The sequence below is a fragment of the Pempheris klunzingeri genome, chromosome 14 (assembly GCF_042242105.1).
Source record: "Pempheris klunzingeri isolate RE-2024b chromosome 14, fPemKlu1.hap1, whole genome shotgun sequence".
Classification (NCBI taxonomy): Eukaryota; Metazoa; Chordata; class Actinopteri; order Acropomatiformes; family Pempheridae; genus Pempheris; species Pempheris klunzingeri.
In genome coordinates this window covers 6,602,543-6,622,836 of record NC_092025.1, presented here as the reverse complement: position 1 = coordinate 6,622,836, position 20,294 = coordinate 6,602,543, and the positions used below count along the sequence as shown (strand labels likewise).

General features: G+C 42.6%; 1 protein-coding gene across 2 annotated transcripts in view; it reads left to right on the top strand.

The window, feature by feature from the left end:
* The window catches only part of abr (ABR activator of RhoGEF and GTPase), a 122,343-nt gene that overhangs the window by 25,889 nt on the left and 76,160 nt on the right, over positions 1 to 20,294 (top strand). The window contains exons 1-2 of one of the 2 annotated variants that reach the window (XM_070843240.1): positions 13,841 to 13,902; positions 17,629 to 17,810. In XM_070843240.1, coding sequence (XP_070699341.1) covers positions 13,848 to 13,902; positions 17,629 to 17,810 — 237 coding nt within the window. In that variant the 5' untranslated portion in view covers positions 13,841 to 13,847. Of the gene's footprint in view, positions 1 to 13,840; positions 13,903 to 17,628; positions 17,811 to 20,294 lie in introns of those variants that run through there. The other variant, XM_070843239.1, reaches the window with a different exon arrangement.

Here is a 20,294-nt window from a genome sequence, read left to right as displayed (position 1 = left end):
TAGAGGAGTAAAGAAACCAGAAAATATCCACATTTAAGAAGCTGTAATCAGAGAATTTTACTTATTTATTTCTTTAAAAATTACTGAAACTGATTGACACCTGTACTCCTGAGTGATCTGCATTAATAAAAATGACAGTTTCAGGCTACACCTCCACATTTCACCACACAGTGATGGGTTTGGCCTCTACAGCTGTGATGGATGGGGTTGGCTAGCTGCTCCTGGCTGACTTCAATCCAGTCCCAGTTCTGTCTTTAAGTGTTTAATGTTACTTGTTAGTTGGCTGTTACACCGCCTGCTTCAGCAAACAGGGACGCACCAAAGTGATTCTGGATGCCTTCCCGGCAGAGTGTCATAGGGGAGTTTAATACAACTAGGGATGTCTCATTTATCACACCCTACAAAATGTTTTGTGACCAAACCACCCACCTCTTCCCTCTGTTTGGATAGCCAGTGGCTCTCCCTTCAGTGCCAGCAGAAACAAATCCAGATCAATAGGATCAGGAAGTGTTTCCAAACATGTCATTTGTGGCTTGACCACAGAGAGGATCACAAAATGTCCACTTATACCTCTGCTTCACTGTAAAGATGCCATTTTTATTCGTTAGTATTATGCATCAATTTATTTTACTTTAGGAGATCAGTGGCATTGAGAAGAAATAGTGGAATACAGTAGGGAGGTAGGAGTCACTAGTGCAGCAACAACGAAGAGAACTCACTTGTGGTTCATGGGAAAACATGACAAAACCGATGAACCTTTATCAGGAATCAACCCTCGGATCGCTACAGTTGGAAGAGTGTAAATACTTGATCATTAATCAATTAATTGCTGTTGGCACTACTAGTATAGTCGCTATAAAATAGATTCTATATCTGACCAATGTGTAGACAGAGAAAGGTTTTGCTTTCCAGGAACAAAATTGTGTTTTGTGTAACTTAATCTGTGCTTCATGTCGAGACTTGAATCATTGTTTCCCACTGCACACGCTCCTCCATTATCCTGATCAATAGATGAAGCTGTTCCCTCCCCTCTCTGTACTGTAGCTATAGAAACAGACATTTAAATCTCTTTGCTCACACACATACTGAGCAGGAGAAAGAGTCTGAGTCAGCCTAAAGCAGTGCTGTTATGTAATACTGTCATCTCTACAGCCTCTTCCATGCCATGCTTCTCTGCTTTGTGTTCAAGCATCTCCCTCCCATTGGGCTTGGTAAGGGGTTCATGCTTACGTAATCGGCTTTATGTTCACTTCTCCAAAACAGCCAGAAAACAGTTGTGTGATGCTGCGGAGGGACAACCGAATGCTCAGTGCTTTGAGCGTGAGAGAGAGACTAGAGGCACTGATGGCAAAGTAAACAATAGAGCTGATCCTCTTATCCAGCGAGGCCTTAAAATCCCACTTTTATCAACAGATACTACCCCAATAAAGATATTTTTACTACCACACCATAGGCTGTAATTTAAGGACCATGTCAGGATCCTCTTCAGAATGTAAAACACTTTGTGTAAGGAAGTGACAAATGGAACATTGGGAGTAAAAAAAAAACAAGCCACCAAAAAGCGCCAAGCAAGCACAAACTGTGTACACTTCAACCTTCATCATCTTATTAAAGTCTGTATTTAGATTATTTGGGGCAGCCTAATCTGTGCCAACAATTTCATCCTACAAGGCGATGTTAAATGTGCAGCTATCTTTTCATTACCCTTCAGAAATCATACATCAGTTTCCTCATGCATACAACTACAGGTGGGCTCCTGTATGTCTTTGGTCTACAGGTCTTATCAGTTGTACAGTTATACACAGTTACAGTACCTGTGCAGCTGCAGTGAAGAGGACGCTCCGCTAAAACGTGGATGAGCTTAATTTCTCGTCGTTCCAAGTGAGTGTGTCCAGCTGAAAGGAACGAAGGAGAGATTTGGCACCAAGTCATCACATTAACTTAGCTGCTCGCTCGCTCACATCCCTGCTGGGGTTATACTCCTCTGTGCCACGGCCTCCTGCGTTCATTCAATGACAACCTTGTGAATAATGGATGAAGTTTTGGGCTCAGCTGAGTATGTTGTTGTGCCTCTTTCGCACACAGAAAACAAGCCAAAGCAAAGTCCTCATGTATTAGTGAGGCTGATTGATCTGGGGAGATATCGATATGCTAATTTTCAGGCCAACATTGCAAATGTGACATGAAATATAACTACATAGCTACATAGCTGTCAATTCATTACAACAGTGATGAACTGCAAGTAAGTCTGACAGGAAAGAGCTACCTGTATAATACTGTCAACCTGTGTAGGGGAATTATGGCAAATGTGCAGTTTGGTTGAGCATGTAACTAACTTGAGCTTAAAGTCAGAGCTTATGTTATGAATTCTATAGTATACGTCCATATGATCCATTTGATAGTAATCTACTGTAGGTGATTGTATGCTTATAAAAACTGTACTGAGCATAAATATCCTAGTATTTTTAAAGAACAACCAATCTGTCTGAAAACAATCGGATCTGATTTGATTGTACTATCTGTGTTAGTCTGTCAAAACCTTGTTACTTTATTTGAAATGATTTGGAGAGTTTTTAGGAAAATAATCAAACAATTAAAAAGCACAGAAGCCAAAGTCTGAGTGTGCTAACTAGTCACAACATTACTAGCTACAGCTGCTAAAATTTGCCATAATTTAGGTAGCAGATCATATTTGCTTGTCTTGATAAATATTGTTGGTAACGGAGCTCTTGCTGTTTGAACATTTTAAACTAAGATTTTTACACAGCAGAATTGGGGTTAATTTCTTCAACAGCTAGCTATGTTTGTTCTCTTGCATTTTTCTTTGTGTTATTTTTTGTGATAATATTTTTATAGTCCCTTTGACCCTAAATCAACTGTACAGTCAGTGTTTGGCAAAGAAGTAAAGGAATTATGGAAATGTGGTAAACTAAGCATGGGTGCTGAGCTATAATCTAGCTAAAATATGTCAAATAGCAGCGTTTGCTAGATCCTCCTTTCAACGCCAAGTATCTTGCCATCTTCACATGGGTGAAGCACTGAAAATCCTTTGTTGGGCTTGATGTTAGAGGGTGTGTCATGTGTCTGAGTGTGTTTGTGTTCTGGGAGTCTGTGGGGACCTTTGCTATGTCCTAAGGGGCTAGAGCTGTGTGTGTGTGTGTGTGTGTGTGTGTGTGTGTGTGTGTGTGTGTGTGTCTGGTATGTTACTATGGACAGCAGTCATCCTGTAGGCCTATGGTAACCACCAACCCCATCCTTTTATGCCACCCATGCCCCCTTTTCCCCTCAGCCAATCGGCACAGACTAACACCACTGCCCCGGCCAATGGTGCGGCTGGCATGTTTACATGCTCCTGGAAGGCAGGGGCCATGATTAAGCATTCAGGGTAGTCGAGCGAAAAGAGAGGAGGGGAGGAATAGAAAGGGGAGGAGAGGGGGAGACAGGAAAGGGAGATGAGGCCATTATGAGTTGAGAGGGCTGATGGATGCACTCGAGCAGTGACCAGTCAGCCAGACAGACTCAGGTGAACAAACGCATATAGGTCATATATCACCTCAGGTTTTCTTAACCGGACCTGTAACACATTCTTAAATCAGTGACATAAATCTCACTCTAAATGTTTGGTTGCCTGTTTATAGCCTGTATTGAACCAAGAATTCAATAACCTGTGGGAAGCCATCTTTCTCTCCCATTCCGCGTGTGTATGTTTACATGCGTGCTTGTGTGTGTGTTATAAAAGATTAATAGCCCCCGTATGGGTTGGCCTTCTGCTCTCAGTAGGCCATCTCTCTGCTGGTGTCAAAAATGGATGTTCACATTCAGCCTGGTTGTCTTTTTGACATTGTAGAGAGAGACCCTTGGAGGGAGAAGGGAGAAATAGAAGCATCCAGGCAGGTAGAAGGGTAGAGGAGATGGTTGGACTGTATCAGTGGGTATTGTGGGAAACTAGTGTGTATTCTCCCTCTCATCTGAGATCAATTTAGGATGCTGGCACCGTTACAAACTATGATTGTCATGGCGCGGACACTCTTTTAAATCACTGTCCGCTGTTTATTCACCACTTAACTGTGACCTTTTGTTGATGGAGCAAACTCTAAATCAAAGGACTGATATCCACAAGGTCTCTCTCCACACTGTGTGTGTGTGTGTGTGTGTGTGTGTGTGTGTGTAACACCCTGACACAGTCATGCCAGATGGCTCTGTGTCTCCGAGTGCTCTCTCAGTTTATCAGGCATCATGCTGCGTCCCCTTTTATCTCATCTGTCACTCTTTTTTTCCAATGTCTTGTTCAATAGAAATCTCTTAAAATAGCCTAAACTTCTAAAACAATCACAGAGACCGACCTGATTGCCTGGAAACTGTGTGCATTAGTTTGCAGTCAGTACATGTCTGTGCATTAACAGGAAAACAGGATGGTTGCTGACATGTGCGACACTGTTTAGTTTTTACTGCTTGGCAAGTGCAAAGCAGTAACAGTTGGCTAATGGTTGGTGAGTCTGGGAGGAGAACAACAAAAGCATCACTGCATGACCCTGAGAGAGTGAGAGAGGGAAATCTACAGAGAGGCTCGTTCCCAATTAAATTAACAATTTCACCTGTATCTTTTAGTTGGAGATTTCTCATTTTCCCTCGTGCACGTGTTTCTCTGCACACCTGCACTCTTGCCATCAATGCTCGAGGGACAGAGGAGCTGCCGCAGCGTGGGATTGTTTTGAGCTCTTTTTTTCTGAGTGGCGCACATTTTTTTCAATTTATGATCTAGGCTCATAGATGGCAAAATACATACTGTTTGAATGTAGCATTGATAAGAAGTATACAGTTATATTATTTGACGAGCTGGCTCTAACACAGCCGGAGTGTTCTGTTCAAAACAGCGGCATCTGGTTTTAAAAGCAGCGACTGTTTGGCCCCAGAGGCCAGAAGCTTGAAAGTAAAATGAAGTGCATGAATATCTGGCATGATGTGGTGCAATCACGTGCAACAGTCGGTGAGGCTGATATGCACAAATATGCAGCACAGTGGATTTCTATTTTAACATTTCAAAGTGATCACAATGACTTATTGAACAGGATGTGACTCAAGCTGTTCCACAAAAGACATATAAACACAACAGTTTTGGTCTTATTTTCTTTACATAACAAATCTCTTCAATACTGCCCTCAAATATCCCCTTAGGGCAGCTCAATTATAAAATAGCCTTGTAAGAGTTTTATGTATTCTCACTTGGAGTTTACACCCACACACTGCCATTTTTTATCTTCATGTCTCCTTTTGGCCTAATTAGTTTTCTAGATGAATTTCTTCTGGTCACAAACTTTCTCATTGATTCTCGTGCTTATTTTGACTCCCGCTGGAGAGGGTCTCTTCTTTCAATCAATGTTAATGGTGTCATCTTAATGTGAAACATTAACCTGACCAAGCAGTACGCCATCGCTCAGGGCATCCTCTTCTATCTGACACACCTAGAGTGTATTAAGCTCACTGCTTGTAATCTGCATCATATTCATCTAATTGGGCTGGGGAGTGCAATAAATAGACACTACAATCAGCGCCAGGGGTGCCCTGAGGGCTATCGATAGTCGCCTGCATTTTAATAGCTTCACTCACCGTAGCTCTTTTGTTTCACTGCACGGTTTGATACACTTTCCATTAGCACATGCCCACGGACGAATTCAGAGGGTAGTGGTGCACGCTGAGGTGTAGATGCCCACACACTACAGCTGCCGTACAGTACGCTTCTCTGCTGTACGTAGGAGTGTGTTGGCAGTGAATAGCTCTACAGGACATGTGGATGATTGATTTCCTTGTACCTGCTTACAAACACAGGGAAGGCGGTGCAAGGTGGGAAGTGGGAGATAAAATACAGTGGATTAGTTAGGGTTGTGTAGATGTTTGTGTCTTTGTGTGTGTGCATAGGTGTGTCTGCACTTGAATGCGACCTCTTGTGTGTGTGTGTATGTATGTGTGTGCGCGCACAGACACAGCTCCGGGTCACATGTACAGCAGCAGTTGTCCTAATCTATGGAAGCAGTGGGTTGCATCCACCCAGTCCGAGCCTTGGGGATTTAGGCCAGCTAATTACAATGTATAGTGGCTGGCTGCCATGGCAACATTGGTTGGTTGGGTTTGGGGGGCTGCAGGGATCGAGGGTAACAGCATTTCATGCATGCAGCTCTGCGGTGGAGGGGGTCCTTATCTCTTGCTGCCTACAGGCATATGGCACGTGAAGATATGCAGCTGCGGTAGAATTGTTATTCATTTGGGGTATAAAGGCTCAATATTGCCTCTGTCGGACTCTCGTCTGGCAGGGAAGTGCTGTGGATGTGTGCTCACAGGTTGTGGAGTGAATAATGGGCACACATCTTCATTAGCATCATCTAAGTACATTTGTGGAATGCATGCACATCGTAAAAAAAAAAGATTAAAAGTCATCTTTCTGCCTGTTTGATGCTGTTAAGGTTTTGATTCTGGATTGGATTTGATTGCTGTCATTAAAGCACCTAAGAGCCATCTCTTCCTTTTTTCCTCCGTCTGTGCTTTCGCCTTTCATTCCCTGTCCACTAACTAATGTGTGGGAGTTCTGTAGCTTACCGACCTTTTAAAGGGTTCTTAGCCTGTTTCCTGAGCACAGTGGTTAGCTCTATCTGAGGAGCCAACCCATTATCATCTTGATCAGGCTGGATGAAGGAAAAGGGCGAGCAAAGACCCCGGCTTGACTGGATGACTCGCAGACTTCCCAACCGCATCTTCTCACAGATCTTGACACTGATTTAGTTAGCATAATTTTCCATTCCTGTAACATCATGCTGGTAGAAAATAGTTTGGAAATGTCCTTTTTTGAAAATTTTATTGTAATTTTTTTGTGATTATATCTAAAGATTATTCAATTTAAATTTTCCAACAATGAATGAACAACATTGGAAGTAAGAGTCTCTCTCATGAAATTGGATTACACCTTGAATTATGCAGCTTGAATTATTATTAGTAGTATCAGACGTAGATCTGATTTCTTAAAAATTAAATCTTGAATAAAATTATATAATTCACAAGCCAGTCACCCTGGATGGTTCGGTAGTTATCAGCATGCGTTGAAGGTGACTGTGACATGTTCACAACTCTCCATGCTGCAGATTCCACCACATACACTCAGTAACTTGTGTTTATTGCTGTTCCTACCTGCATTCATGTGGAATTCATGCAGCTGGTTATTTTTAGAGCATTAAGCTCTAAAAGCTCCCAGCTTACGTTGGTTACATCTGCTTAGTATATGTTGTATGTACTGTACAGATCATCAGTTTGATCATGCAGCCTGTGGTCGGCAGCTGGTTTGCTGGTCTTTTGGAAATTGTAAAGACAGGCAAAACATAAAGATGTGGAAACGATGCAGCAGCTTACATAAATTTAGGATTTTACGACAGCTCCACCTGCGTTTCCCGCAAATCCCCTACAAAACTGCAGCAGTGAGTCCTGCAGACTTACTTTAAATGCTGATATTTTATTAAGACGCACTCTGCAGAGCTAATCAGATGTGTCTCAAATGTACCATTGACCCTAAGTGGTTTAGAGACTCTCTTGCACATCCTCTCGAATTCGAGCCTTGACTATTCCTTGTATGAGACCGTGTTGTAGTGCAGCAAACATCTGTTGACAAAATGCTTCACCAGTGCCTCAGTCATCTCTGAGGTATTATTGAAGCTGCCACGTCAAACAAAATTCCAATTTAAGGCTCAAATAACTAGCTAGATTGGACTGGAATGGAATCTGTGATCGTGCAGCGAGACGTCTCCCTCCAAACATCTGCTATCAGCTTCTGTGTGCGCACATGTGGACGTGTGTTCACTCACGTCTCTAAACGTAGTTGTTTGAGGATCTGTGTGTGCGCATAAGGAAGAAGGTGGGTGTGTTTGCATATTGATCACACTTGAGATGATTCTTGGGGGGGGAGCAGCAGCATGCGGTGAAGAAAACAAACTGTCGCTCCACATCTGCCTCTCTGGCCAGCGGCTGTTTATTGTCGGCTTTGCCTTTGCTTCTGGGTGGTGTTTGAGCAGAAGTTGTGCAAAGACGAAGGTCTCTGAGCACCTGATGATTCTTGGGTTTGGTTCAGAGAGAAAAAGAAGATTTTTTTCTATATAAAATGTAACCACTTTACTTTCACATTAAATTTTTTAAAACTTAAAATGCGTCTTACCAAAGCCCGATATTTGCATATAGTGGAATTAATTGGTTTCCAGTGGTGCTATATAGCTGCTGCTTCTGTCCTCAGAGTCTCATGTCATGTAGCTGCCATTGTTATATTTTATGTTGATGAGTGGAGTATCGGGCCGGGCTGTTAAGAAAGACCTTCATAAAGGCATTTAATTTCCCCAGTGTTGCCTCCTGATTGATGACAGCAGGACAGGGAGGTCTAAAAGCTTACATGTACACCGTCAACACACAATGACCACACATCCGTCAAGCCACTGATGTACTGTCAGGGTGTCATGACTCCACAGGGGCCGGGAGGACAAGTATCTGAGGGGGAGGCTACAGTAGGCAGGACTCCTGTCTTTTTCTTTCCCTTTTCCTTCTCCTGTCTTTGATCTGGCCTTCAGAGGACTGGATCTGCTATGGTTGAGCTCACTTACATCTTTTTAGAGCAACACTGAAGATGCAGAGGAATATCTTGTCAACCAGCCACCAGAACAAACACACACACACACACACACACACACACACACACACACACACACACACACACACACACACACACACACACACACACACACACACACACACACACACACAGTAAAGATGGTTGGATAATAAAGATGTAAAGACATGCTGAGACTCTCTCTCACACACTTTCCCCTCTCTTATATCCCCTCTCCAACTAAGGTGTGCAACAACCCTTGCTCATAAACTCCTCTGTAAAAAAACAAGTGTGTGTATGTGTGTGTGTGTGTGTGTGTGCCCGCCCAGTCACTGCAGCCATGTCCCCTATACAGAGGCAGTTTGCAGGGCTGCGTCTTGCCGCCCACACAGTGTTAGCTGGCTGCAGGGCATGATGTAATCCTTCTCCTCAGAAAAAAAATTGCTGAGCAAGGCAGCGCAAGTCCCTGATTGAATTCTCACACTGCAGCAGCAACTTTTCCTTCCCCTGACTTAATAAGTGGCTTTAAACAGCAGGTCCATGCTCCTATAGATGGACAGGGGACAGTGCTGGGACGATGATGGTGTGAATTAGATCCAATGATGGCTGAGAGATTTTTTTTTTAAGGATTTGCTCCATATTTATATTATTTAAAATGTTCATACCATTGTTATATCACAGTTAACAGAAAATGATTCATCAGTCATCAAGAAAATAATCAGCAGATTCATTGATAGTAAAATAGTTGTTAGTTGTAACCTAAAAACACAATGTCTACCATTAGAATAGTGGAAGAAACCTCACAGAGGACACAAATGTTTAAATTAGAGCATACTCATCTGTCACTAGGTGGACTCGTAGTATTGTTGAAACTCCTGCCACTGTTGCTTTGTCCACCCCCACACAGAACACATAAAGACTGCTGTCACTGTCAGTTTACTAGAACTGATTCAGAGGTAGCAACAAGACAACGAGTTATCGCAACACGCAGGTACAGAAGCTATGCAGAGGACGGCTACATTTGCATACCAGCGTGTCCTCTGTGTTTTTTGATGTTTCCACACAGCTGAGTGGTTTATAGTTTATGCAAATTGCTTACACGTTCATGTATTTGTGTTTGTGTGATGGATGCTTCCCTCAGTAGCCCAATGAACATGTTTGGTTGTGCGTGACAGATTTCTGTAGTAGCACTCAGGCATCACATCACCGCCATACCTTTCACTTCCCCTCAAACACACACGCACACACAACCCACTCTTAAAAAGACAGATAAAAGAAGCCCCTTTATGTCTGAGCATAACGATGAGGCTACAAAAGCAGCCATTTCCGTCGACTCTGGCTTTCCTTTCAGGTGAGTGCTCGGTGTAGTTAAACAGCTGGAGAGCAGCCTGCCTGCCATAGTGGCCCTAATCAGTGGTCTATCTGTGTGAGGAGGCGATGCAGCACAGAAGAGGTCACAATTTTTTATTTATTCTTTTTAATTTTTTTCTTATTTTCTTGTCGTGCAGCTGGTGAGGGAGCGTGGTAGGAAATGATTATATGTTCTAAATAGTGAACACTTTGCATAGCTGCCACGCTTCTGATGTCAGCATTCTACCTTTATGCCATAATGGTTTATCACTTGACCCCAGAGGCAGAGGACTGTCAAACTTTACCAGATCAGTATTTCCTCTGATAAATGATCAGCAGCAGTAACAGGCCCACAGGCTGTGGCTACACGACAGAGGAACAAACAAAAACAAAAGCTGAAGTGTGAGCTATAACGCACATACAGATTTGCTGTGCTCACACAGATGGATCTCTTCTTTTGTGCCCAACTCATACAGGGGTCAGTGTGAGCTTAGCTGACAGACAGCAGTCAATATTGTCCCTGCAGAGGTTTATTGTTAGTGTGGAGGGGTTGGTGAATGAGCCCCTAGCAGGCAGTGTTCTCTCTCTGCGGAGCCCTCAGCTAGTTTATGACTCAGGCTGTTCAGTTTGAAAAGTTTCTCTTGTCCTCTGGTATAAATAGTGCCACTCTTCCAGGGACGTCTGCCACCTCCCGACTTGACCTAACAGCTTATTGGCAAGCAGGAAGCATTTGCATCAATCTGGCCTGTTGTCATGGCAGCCTTTGTCCCTGCCACAGAAACGAGGGCCAGTTATTGAGAGTGACAGGTGGATTTAGAGCTGTCCGTCAGGAGAGGTTAACGATGAGAGTGATGTGAGCTGACATTGGGTGAGGGTTTATGGGTTGAGGGGGGACTGCAGGTTTAACTGGTTGGTTATGCAACAACATTTGGATTTTATCACACAGCAGGCACAATGGAGCGGCTATACAGCCATGCATACCTACAGCAGTGATTCTCAGGAGAAGCCACTGGATCCAGCTGTCAGTGGTGGAAATCGCATCAGAGGGCACTTGTGTACGGATGAAATGCTCTTCATCACAGGTTCTGTGGTCAAATTATGGTGTCTAATCACAAGCTTGCCATTCATCCCCTCACTTCTGACCTATTAAAAGCTTTTTATGTTTTATCCTTTTAAATGTTGCACCCTTTATTTCCAACCATTATCCAAAGCACATCATTGGGTTTTTAGATTTTCTAGGTTCAGGAAAGGACGTCACTTTGTCAGTAAGTGAAAATCAAAGTACTGCTTGTGGCTGCATTGCCATCAGCAGGGACATCGCTTTGTTGGTGGTGCGAGCTGTCAGAGTCTGCTGCTGGCAAGTGTTGCATTTACATGCTAAGTTTGAAAAATCAAACCTGGAAGACGGACAATAACCGAAAAAACAATATATATTTGTTTTATTTGCAGTTGTTGTTTAGTATCATGTCTCATTTCAGAGCTTCCTTGAATGTATCAGAGAAAAATTATTTAACGTGTCATGTGGAGATGAAGGACATCAGAAACTGAGAACCACTTAGATTAATTTATTTAAAAAGTAGATTTTATTTATTGCCCATGCATTTATATTATGTTCTTTGAGGAGAACATTGGCAGCATTTTGGCATTTTTATCGTTTCTCCGATTGGCTTCACTGCATTCACTTTGATCCCTTTGCAATAAATTTTCTTCCACCATATGTGGAACTAGTTGCTCTGAAACTGCTGAGGTAGTTTTCTGCTCACAAGGTAGATTTAAACACTTTGCGTTTACTGTCGCTGAAGTGAGTAATTCTACAATTGCAGAGTGCTCTATGTGTGTTTGCGTGTATGTGTGTTTACCCCATTTGAAATGTTTTCCGGTGTAAGCCATTCCTTCTTAGCTGGAGCCTCATTGGTTGAACCCCATCAACACAGACCAGAGCCAAAAGCATGTATCTGTGGTGTGAATGACACAGCAAGAGTGTCTGTGTTTCCTCATGGGCTGCACTAATTTCCATTAACATTATGTGGAGTGCAAAGGAGGCGCAGAGAGAAATAGTGAAGGCAACATCAAATACATGGTACACAATACTGTGTTTGGGTTTAAAAGATCTAGTAGGAAAAATCAACCCCAAAACACTTATTATCTTGGTGACGTATGTTTTGAGTTCTGGATCTGTTTTGTTGTTGATGCTTCTTTTTTTATCCTGTGAGTTACTGGCCATATGGAGATGATGTAATGTGACAAATTTCATAACGTGACCTTTTCAGTATTCCATAACATCAGCAGAAATGTCAGGTTCTGCAGTCAATCCCTCAGAATCAAAAAGCAGCTCTTCTTTCTGATTTCTGAACATTTTAGACTTCTAATACTTTAATATTACCAGGAGAAATTTGCAGTTTCTCCAATTCCTTTAGGCTCAATAGACCTGCAATCAGTGAAGCAAGTCAAGACAATTTTGGCTTAGGAATGGACTCACAGTCATATATTTGGATATGCCACAGATGTGTGAAAAATTGAGTAAAAGCACTTTTTCTTTTTCAGATTTGAAAAAGAAAAAGTGCTTTATAATGTGCTATATAATCACTATTTAGTCACACTTACACACATATGGTGCATCTGCAGCTGGTTCGAAACAACCTCATCATCAAATCTCCATTTTAATCAAAGCTTTACTTTGTCTCTCTGCCGGCAGCCCCACCTCTGTCAGCACATGCGGGATGTGAGCAGTGAACATGTGGTTTTATCTTAGCTCTGTGGTCTGCCCCGCTGGTGTTTTAATCCAACCTTTCAGTTCACTAATGGTACAGTAATGGGCATCAGCTCTAGCTCTGCATTTTAGTGGCACTGAAGCAGTGTTTTTATGTACACACATGGCTTTTAGCTATCGTGAGCCTATTCAGTGACTGTCAGGTCAATAATTGGGCGATTGAAGGTCAACTTTGTATCTGTCAGAAACTAAACCCTTGTGTATTCTGTTGACCTGCAACTACGTCTACATTGCAGATCTCTGCTACAGCTGAGAGAAATGATACAGTCACGTTTTCACAATAGCAATCCAAAATGAGTATTATTGAATAGTAAAGTGAATGGCTTCAGTATGTTTAGTTACTTTTTACTGTGCCTGGCTGACAATGCATGTCTCTCATGTGTTCCATTTTAATATACAAATTAGTCAGTGATGAACCTGGTTCCTCATTTGATAAGAGCCAGGAATAGCTGGTTTTAGTGCCTGGAAAAACCCAAGTTACACCTTCCATTGTCTTGTGAAAAGTTGATTGACAGTTTGTGACATTTTGGATTTAAGTGTTTGGGTTCTGGTTCAGCTAGTTGAGTAACTCAGTTTTAGTTGGTTCCCTATAGTGCAGCACATGGAGTGTACCTAAAATTCATGCACACACACTCACACTATTGATAATTAAAGCCACATGACCCATAAATCATAGCATGGTTGTCTTTGGCCAGCTGGGAAGAGACGTGACAATATTCAGTGGACAGAGAAACGGAGTTATGTACATTTTATAGCTTCCGCTACAGTAACTGTTCTATGTTAGCTTATGAGTGTGTCTCTTCCTCCTCGGCTGTGGGTGCTGTTGAATACAATGCTGTTGACTTAATTTGAATGACCGTTATCTGAAAGGTTCATAACAGTGAAGGTATTCAACAGTGAGCAGCTCCAAACCAGCTCTCTGATTCTTACATTACTCCATTGGTTGAGGAAGCTTCGCTTCTCAGTTTGTGACGGTGACTTGGAGTCGAAGAAATGGGACCAGCAGGACTTGCATTGTGGTGACTTGGAGGACTCCCAGTGAAGTGTGGGGGACCTTAGGTCAGGACAGCACGCACGCATGCCACAAACACACTCATGGCTGTCTTCTTTGAGATGGTGTGTGTCATTCGCTCTCTATTCTCCAGCAATGGTAAGTGTGGCCACCTTGCGCTTTGACTGTGTAGTTTCTCAGTCTGTAGATGTGTGTGTTTGTGATCTCGACAGGTTCACTTCACTTTAGTGATGTGCAAGGCCGAGCCTGTATTGATTTCTCAATGGGATCTTCCTCCTCTGCAAGTCAATCCTTTTACTTGACTTTATCTCCTGTTTAACGCATGTCATGTTGAGCTTATCCCTGTTTTAACCCTGTAAAGTGTGTTTGTGTGTACTCCTCTATTGAACAGTAATAGCAGGTTAGGGCTGATGAATCCTCTCCACAGAGACATGGACTGCCTTGATTTTTCTGCTTGTCACACAAAGGGTCTGTCAGGGTGCATTAGCTGACTGAGGCAGCCCACAATTCAGCCTGTCAGAGTGTGTGCAGATAAACATGTGCACGCTCGGACATCTGTGTCATTGGCTCGTGCTCATGTGTGCGCTGGACTGGAAGGGTATATATCGGGAGCAACAAAACAGCAATGCAACTATGTGATGTTTGATGACAGTGTGAAACCAAAGCTTCTTCTTAGTTCTTAATGTGCATTTGTCTCTTGTCTGGAAAACCTGCCTCAGTGGGCTAGTTTGTCAAAATAAATCTTAAGCAAAACAAGAGAGACTATGTTCATTTTCAGGGAGATTTGGAGCCCATTAACTGTAGTGATACCTTCCTGAGGGGTCAGTGAATAGATATCATGGGTCCATAAAATGATTTCTGCAAAAGACATTGATTTTCAAGATCTTTTTTCCATCTTTTGTTTATCTTTTGCAAATGAATGGATGATTCTACCTCGAATAATTATCCACATACACCAATCTCCCTTGAACTGTTTGCACCTTGCACTTAATGAAAAAGATGCTACCATTGATTACCTGCATCTTAAACTCTGTTCTTCATAGTCAATGAATAATAATTGTATGAGCAGTCAAACTGAGAAAACATGATTCAAACTTTGCAGTGATAGAAATATATTAATATATTAATACAGACGTGGACTTCAGTAGCATTAAAAGATGGTTGTTTTACTCCTACGAGAGCTATACTGTAGTCATGACTTATAGCAGTTAACCTTCATTAGTCATTAATCTATAAATGTGTCAATATTATCTCTATTTGAAATACAAACCCGACCTCAAACACCTTCAAAAATATCAATGGCTGTGCGTTGAGATCATGTACCGTACAGCTGATGGGCCCTGAGCCTGATCTGTTGAATTATCAGTGAAGGTAATGAGCTTCTACACAGCAGCAGTTTGTGCATTTTAGGGCACGTGGCCTTTATCTCTTGATATCCTCTTTTCTGTGGCTGTTTTGAATCTTGGGCTGATATCATCACTGATTAGCCAGGCGGCAAGCAGCAGCCAGCCAGCCAGCCAGGCGAAAGAGAGATTTTCCCCAATTACCCTTTTCTTTTGTCTGTTTCTCTCTCTCTCTGTATCTCCTCGTGGCTTGCATTAATATGGCTAACGAGTAGAAATAATGACCACTCACACACCAAATTGCATACAGAGAGATTCACTCAAATACAAATTTGCTGTAATGACTCACACTTAACGCATACAGAGCTGGCATTAAACCAGCAAATGTATGCATGAGGGGTCAGGTAACTGTAAGTGAAGGAACAACGCACCTTCCTCAGGTGTGTGCACACTGAAGGCTGTGCATGAGCCAGAGAGCCAAGCATACGGTCACTCCATTTGCTCTGCTTGGCTTTCACTGCTCCAACTCAGCACAGTGGGGACTGTATTTCTGAATGATTTCTGCTGCTTATTGATGTTTCTGCAAATAGAAATGGATCATGACCTACATCTTTGTAAAAGAGGGAGCAGACCTTGTCTCGACACAACCGCTTTGTTGGGTGCATCACGTAAGGCTCTCTGATATTTCAAAAACATTGCATGTGAGCTGGGAGTGCAATTGAGGTTTTGAGGGCACTATCGGTTGCCATAACATCAGGTAAATATCTTAAATAACAAGATCAGTTGTCTGTTTTTCTCTCATGCGAACATACACTCATGCAACTTTAGCAGATTGGGACAAACTGGCCAGTCAGGAGGCCAGAAGGTGTACCGGAGAGTGACAGAGGGAACAGATGGAAGAGAGGGATGGAGGAGAGAGGAAAAAACAAAAACACGCAACCGCACACTTGCATATTGGAAGAGCAGATCTTTCCTATGACACAATCACAGCACAGTTGGCGCTGCACGGATGATCTCACCCCACAATTTTAACCCCATCCTCACCTTTATGTCTCATGCTCTACTCATGTCAGCGCGCAGCGCTTCATCACACTGTCACTGTTTTCACTACACACTCCACTAAGTCAGCTAAGACCCAAATGCACCGTTTGTCAGCTATTTGCCCAACAGCTACAAACAAACCATATGGTAGCTGTGCCTCTTCACGGTCCACACACATACTCGCATGCAACCAACAGATGGAGAGATTTTTTTTTGATTGGCAGGTGGGTGGTCCAGTGACTGTGGGTTATGCTGCGTGTCGCAAGGTGACAGACGGTGGCGTGTTGGCCACTCTAGGCACCCATCAACATGAGCTTGATGGTGTGTCGCCCCAGTGGGGCTCCTGCTTTTATTTTGCAATTAGTTCTCATTTGAGGCTCGTTAGAGTTGTCTGGTATTCTTTCACACACACACACACACACACACACACACACACACACCCTCCGTGACACACATATGTCTGTGCAACCATGGTGAACTGACATGCATTTGTACTTTAAAGTGGTGGTTGAGCTCTGCGTAGGATATACACAGTCAGATCACCTACGCACCTCCCACATAATTGGCTTTTCAAACATTTGGTTCTTCTTTCACAACCGCCCACTGCTATATGGCTTTTTGTAATAGTTACACAAGCTTTGGTACATGAACTTCTCTGATTCCAACTTCATAACAGGAATATTCTGAACTTTACCAGATAGATGAGCAGGATTTATATCCTATCAAGGTAAAAAAATAAAATAAACGCCCACGTGTTGTGTAAGTTTAAGCAAACGTCTTTGTTTTCAATGTTTGTACTTCTTACTTAAAAAAGTTTAAAAAAAAAAATTTAAAAAAACTCCCTTTTTCATTTTCGTATGTTCAGTAGGTTTAGCCTGGTTATGAAAACCCCTGACTGTCCATCAAAAATATACCTTTCCCCTCTTATATCATATTAGATATAAAAGAGGTCAACCTAACATTTTCTAAGTCTGACACAGGCTTTTTATATGCTTTTTTGTTATTCCACCATTTTCTTCACCAGTGTTCTTCTGAAGGCAGGGCAGGAGTCGTTTCAGAGTCAGCGTTGTTCCCTTCCACTGGACCTGTCACTGTTACTCAGGTCTGAGCGCCAACATTGTCACTGGACATGAATATCGACCTCAATACTGACACTGAGCCTGATATTTAAAACTTCCAGGCTGTGTTACCACAGAAACAAAACTAATCTTCAATTAAGAAAGTTATGTGTGGAGCTTGTGCCTTAAATCATTAGGACTTTTAACATGAACGCTGTACAACATGTTTTTTTTCCTCTCCAGCTAACAGAGTAAGTGGTGGGTAACAGGAGAAGTGGATGCTTGAAAAAGCTTTGAGGAAGTGTTAGATTGTTCTCACTGAGTCATGGTTGGGAGTCACTGGAGACCAGCGATGGCCTTGTTACTGCAGTGAAATGTCAATCAGCTATCTCTCTCTGACTCTCTGCTGCTTTGTCCTCCAGACTTTAACTACAACACAGATGGCTACGAGGGGGACGGGGCCGAGGATGGCAAGTCTCAGGATGGCTCGGAGACGCTGCCCTATATAGATGAATCCCCCACCATGTCACCCCAGCTGTGCGCACCCCAAGGGCCTGACGGAGAAACGGTCTCCCCCACACCACCAGAGGGACTTCTGGCAGGGGTAAGAACACACACACACACACACACACACACACACACACACACACACACACACACACACACACACACACACACACACACACACACACACACACACACACACACACACACACACACTTAGACAGGTGCGCATCACTAGCAGTCCTCCTGGGCTGAATTTCTACACACAACTTTATATTAGACAGTGGAATAATGTGGCAGATGGGAGAGAGGGGGCCAGGAAACATAAGCCCCAGGCTGGATGTTTCAGGTTGTGATTTCGCTCTAGATGACTGATGGGCTCAGGTGCAGTTCCCCTCCAGGCCAGTTTCTGAAGTAGAATAAAAATCCTGAAAGGCCTGATGGTAGTTTTGTAGGTTTTAACTGATCAACTATAATTAACTATAGTGTATTATTTCCAAAGCATACTTTAAGTAATAGACTGAATTCCTACTCTACAGCACACTATTGGCTTGATGTAATTGTGTTAGCTACAGAGACAGAGTGTTCATTCAGTACCAACTCATCAAACTAGTTTATTTATGAATTAGTCAGTGTTGTGTTATTGTTAGCCGGTGATGCAGCTGCAAGTAGCAACTGTTTTGTGGTATTTTCTTTGGTGCTTTTAATGAAAGTGGTGCTGGAAAGGCCAGTATTTGTCATGAGAGCTTCCTGTTTTTATGCGAAAACATTTTTTTCTGGCGTCACATAATCCTCGCTTATCCTTTTAAATTAAAATTTCCATCAGTCATTTCTCTAAAATCATTTGATGAAACTTGTTTGAAAGTTGAATGCCAGTGTTTTTAAACCTGGGCCCTATCTGTATGTACTTTGGTGCCTAATGATTAAATATACAAAAAGTTTTGTAGTTGGCCCAGTAGATCACCTTAACTGGCAGTTGTGACTCGGGCTGCAGTGCCTGCAACGTAATCCTTGAGGGCAGCTGTGTCTGTCAAAGTATGTCCACTTTAAGTGCCTGTTTTTGCCACTGACAGGTTCACATTGTTAGTCCACGCGTCTGACAACATTATGGAGAGGATCATTGTAAGTAAGTTTACCTCACAGAACTTTGTGTGACACCAAAGTCACACAATATATTATAGTGTAACGTTCCGCAAGGTAAGATTACTGTTTTTGTCTATGGAGTTTGGTGGCTTTGAGGAGAGCGATATAACATCTGTTTCTCACTCCTTATCAAACTCCTTTCCTTTCCATGTTGTCAGAAACCTAGAATAACACTCTGAGCTTGTCATTGGCAAAAACAAGCATTAAGTAAAGTAAAGTGTACTTTGTGTGCGGTTGCCCTTGACGATTGCATTACAGCCACTGCAGCCTGTTTCACGATCGACTGGACAAATTCCAAAACTTTTTTGGCCATTTAGTCATGTCTAAAACTCTCTATCTTAATGCAGCACTCACATGCCCATCATGTAAGTTTGACAAAAACCTAAAGATGTTCAATATTTTGACCCTTTAATCATTGTATCTAGATTCAAACATTGTACAATTATCTTACGCACTGTTCAAATATTTTTATTTAAAATGGAATCATTGTAACAGGCATTAGATGAGGCATCATCCTGTATTATCCTGAATATAATACAGTTATAGCAGCTGTGTCTTCGGCCAGTGCTTCCTCCTTTTTAGCAGTAGGGGCTTCACCTGGGATGATTCCACTCCAGGCTCCATCTGTGATAACAGTCTTTCAGTCTTTCTCGATTGTTTGTTCCTGACGTTAGCCGCCAGATCTTGACCCTTTGTAATTGTTAGCTATTAGCCACGATAGCTGGACTGCGTACGGCAAGCTGCAGGTGGCACATTGACAGCAGCAGGAAATGACCACTAACCCAGATGGAGGGGTTTGTTGCCACCAGCACCAATCAGCAATCATTAGTGTTTGTGTAAATGCAGAAAACCTTCCAAGATCACATTTATCCACAGAGAGTTGTTTCAAACTTTTTAAAAACAAGTGCCATTGTAGTGACTATTTGTCAGTCAATGAGTGGTCATCACTGCCTATGTGGATAAGATGAGCAGTATCTCCTGTTTACTCCACATAAACTGCTGATGCTTGCTGCTGCATGAACCACTTGGTGTTTTCTGTGGATTTCCACAGTACACAGAAATACACTGGGTCTTCTGTTATCTAAATGTTTTCATCTGCATATTTCATCGTCTGTGGTCCTGTTGTACTAATTCCCTGCTTCATATCACAAGGTCAGGGGTTAGTAGTGCTCCTTTCATGCCTCACGGCTTTCGCGCATGTGTTTGTATGAATGTGACTTGTGTGTATCGCATGACCACTTGTGTGTGTGTGTGTGTGTCTGTCTGTTTGAGTGGGTGCTTCACCACCCTGGAGAGGCCCAGTGGGAGTCATATTTGGCCCTGACCTGAACTGGACCTCACACACACCCACATACAAACATATAAACACACACACACACACACAGAAAAAGAGGCAAAAGAGGCTAAGAGGCTTCCACTTAACTCATCACAGCAGCTTTGA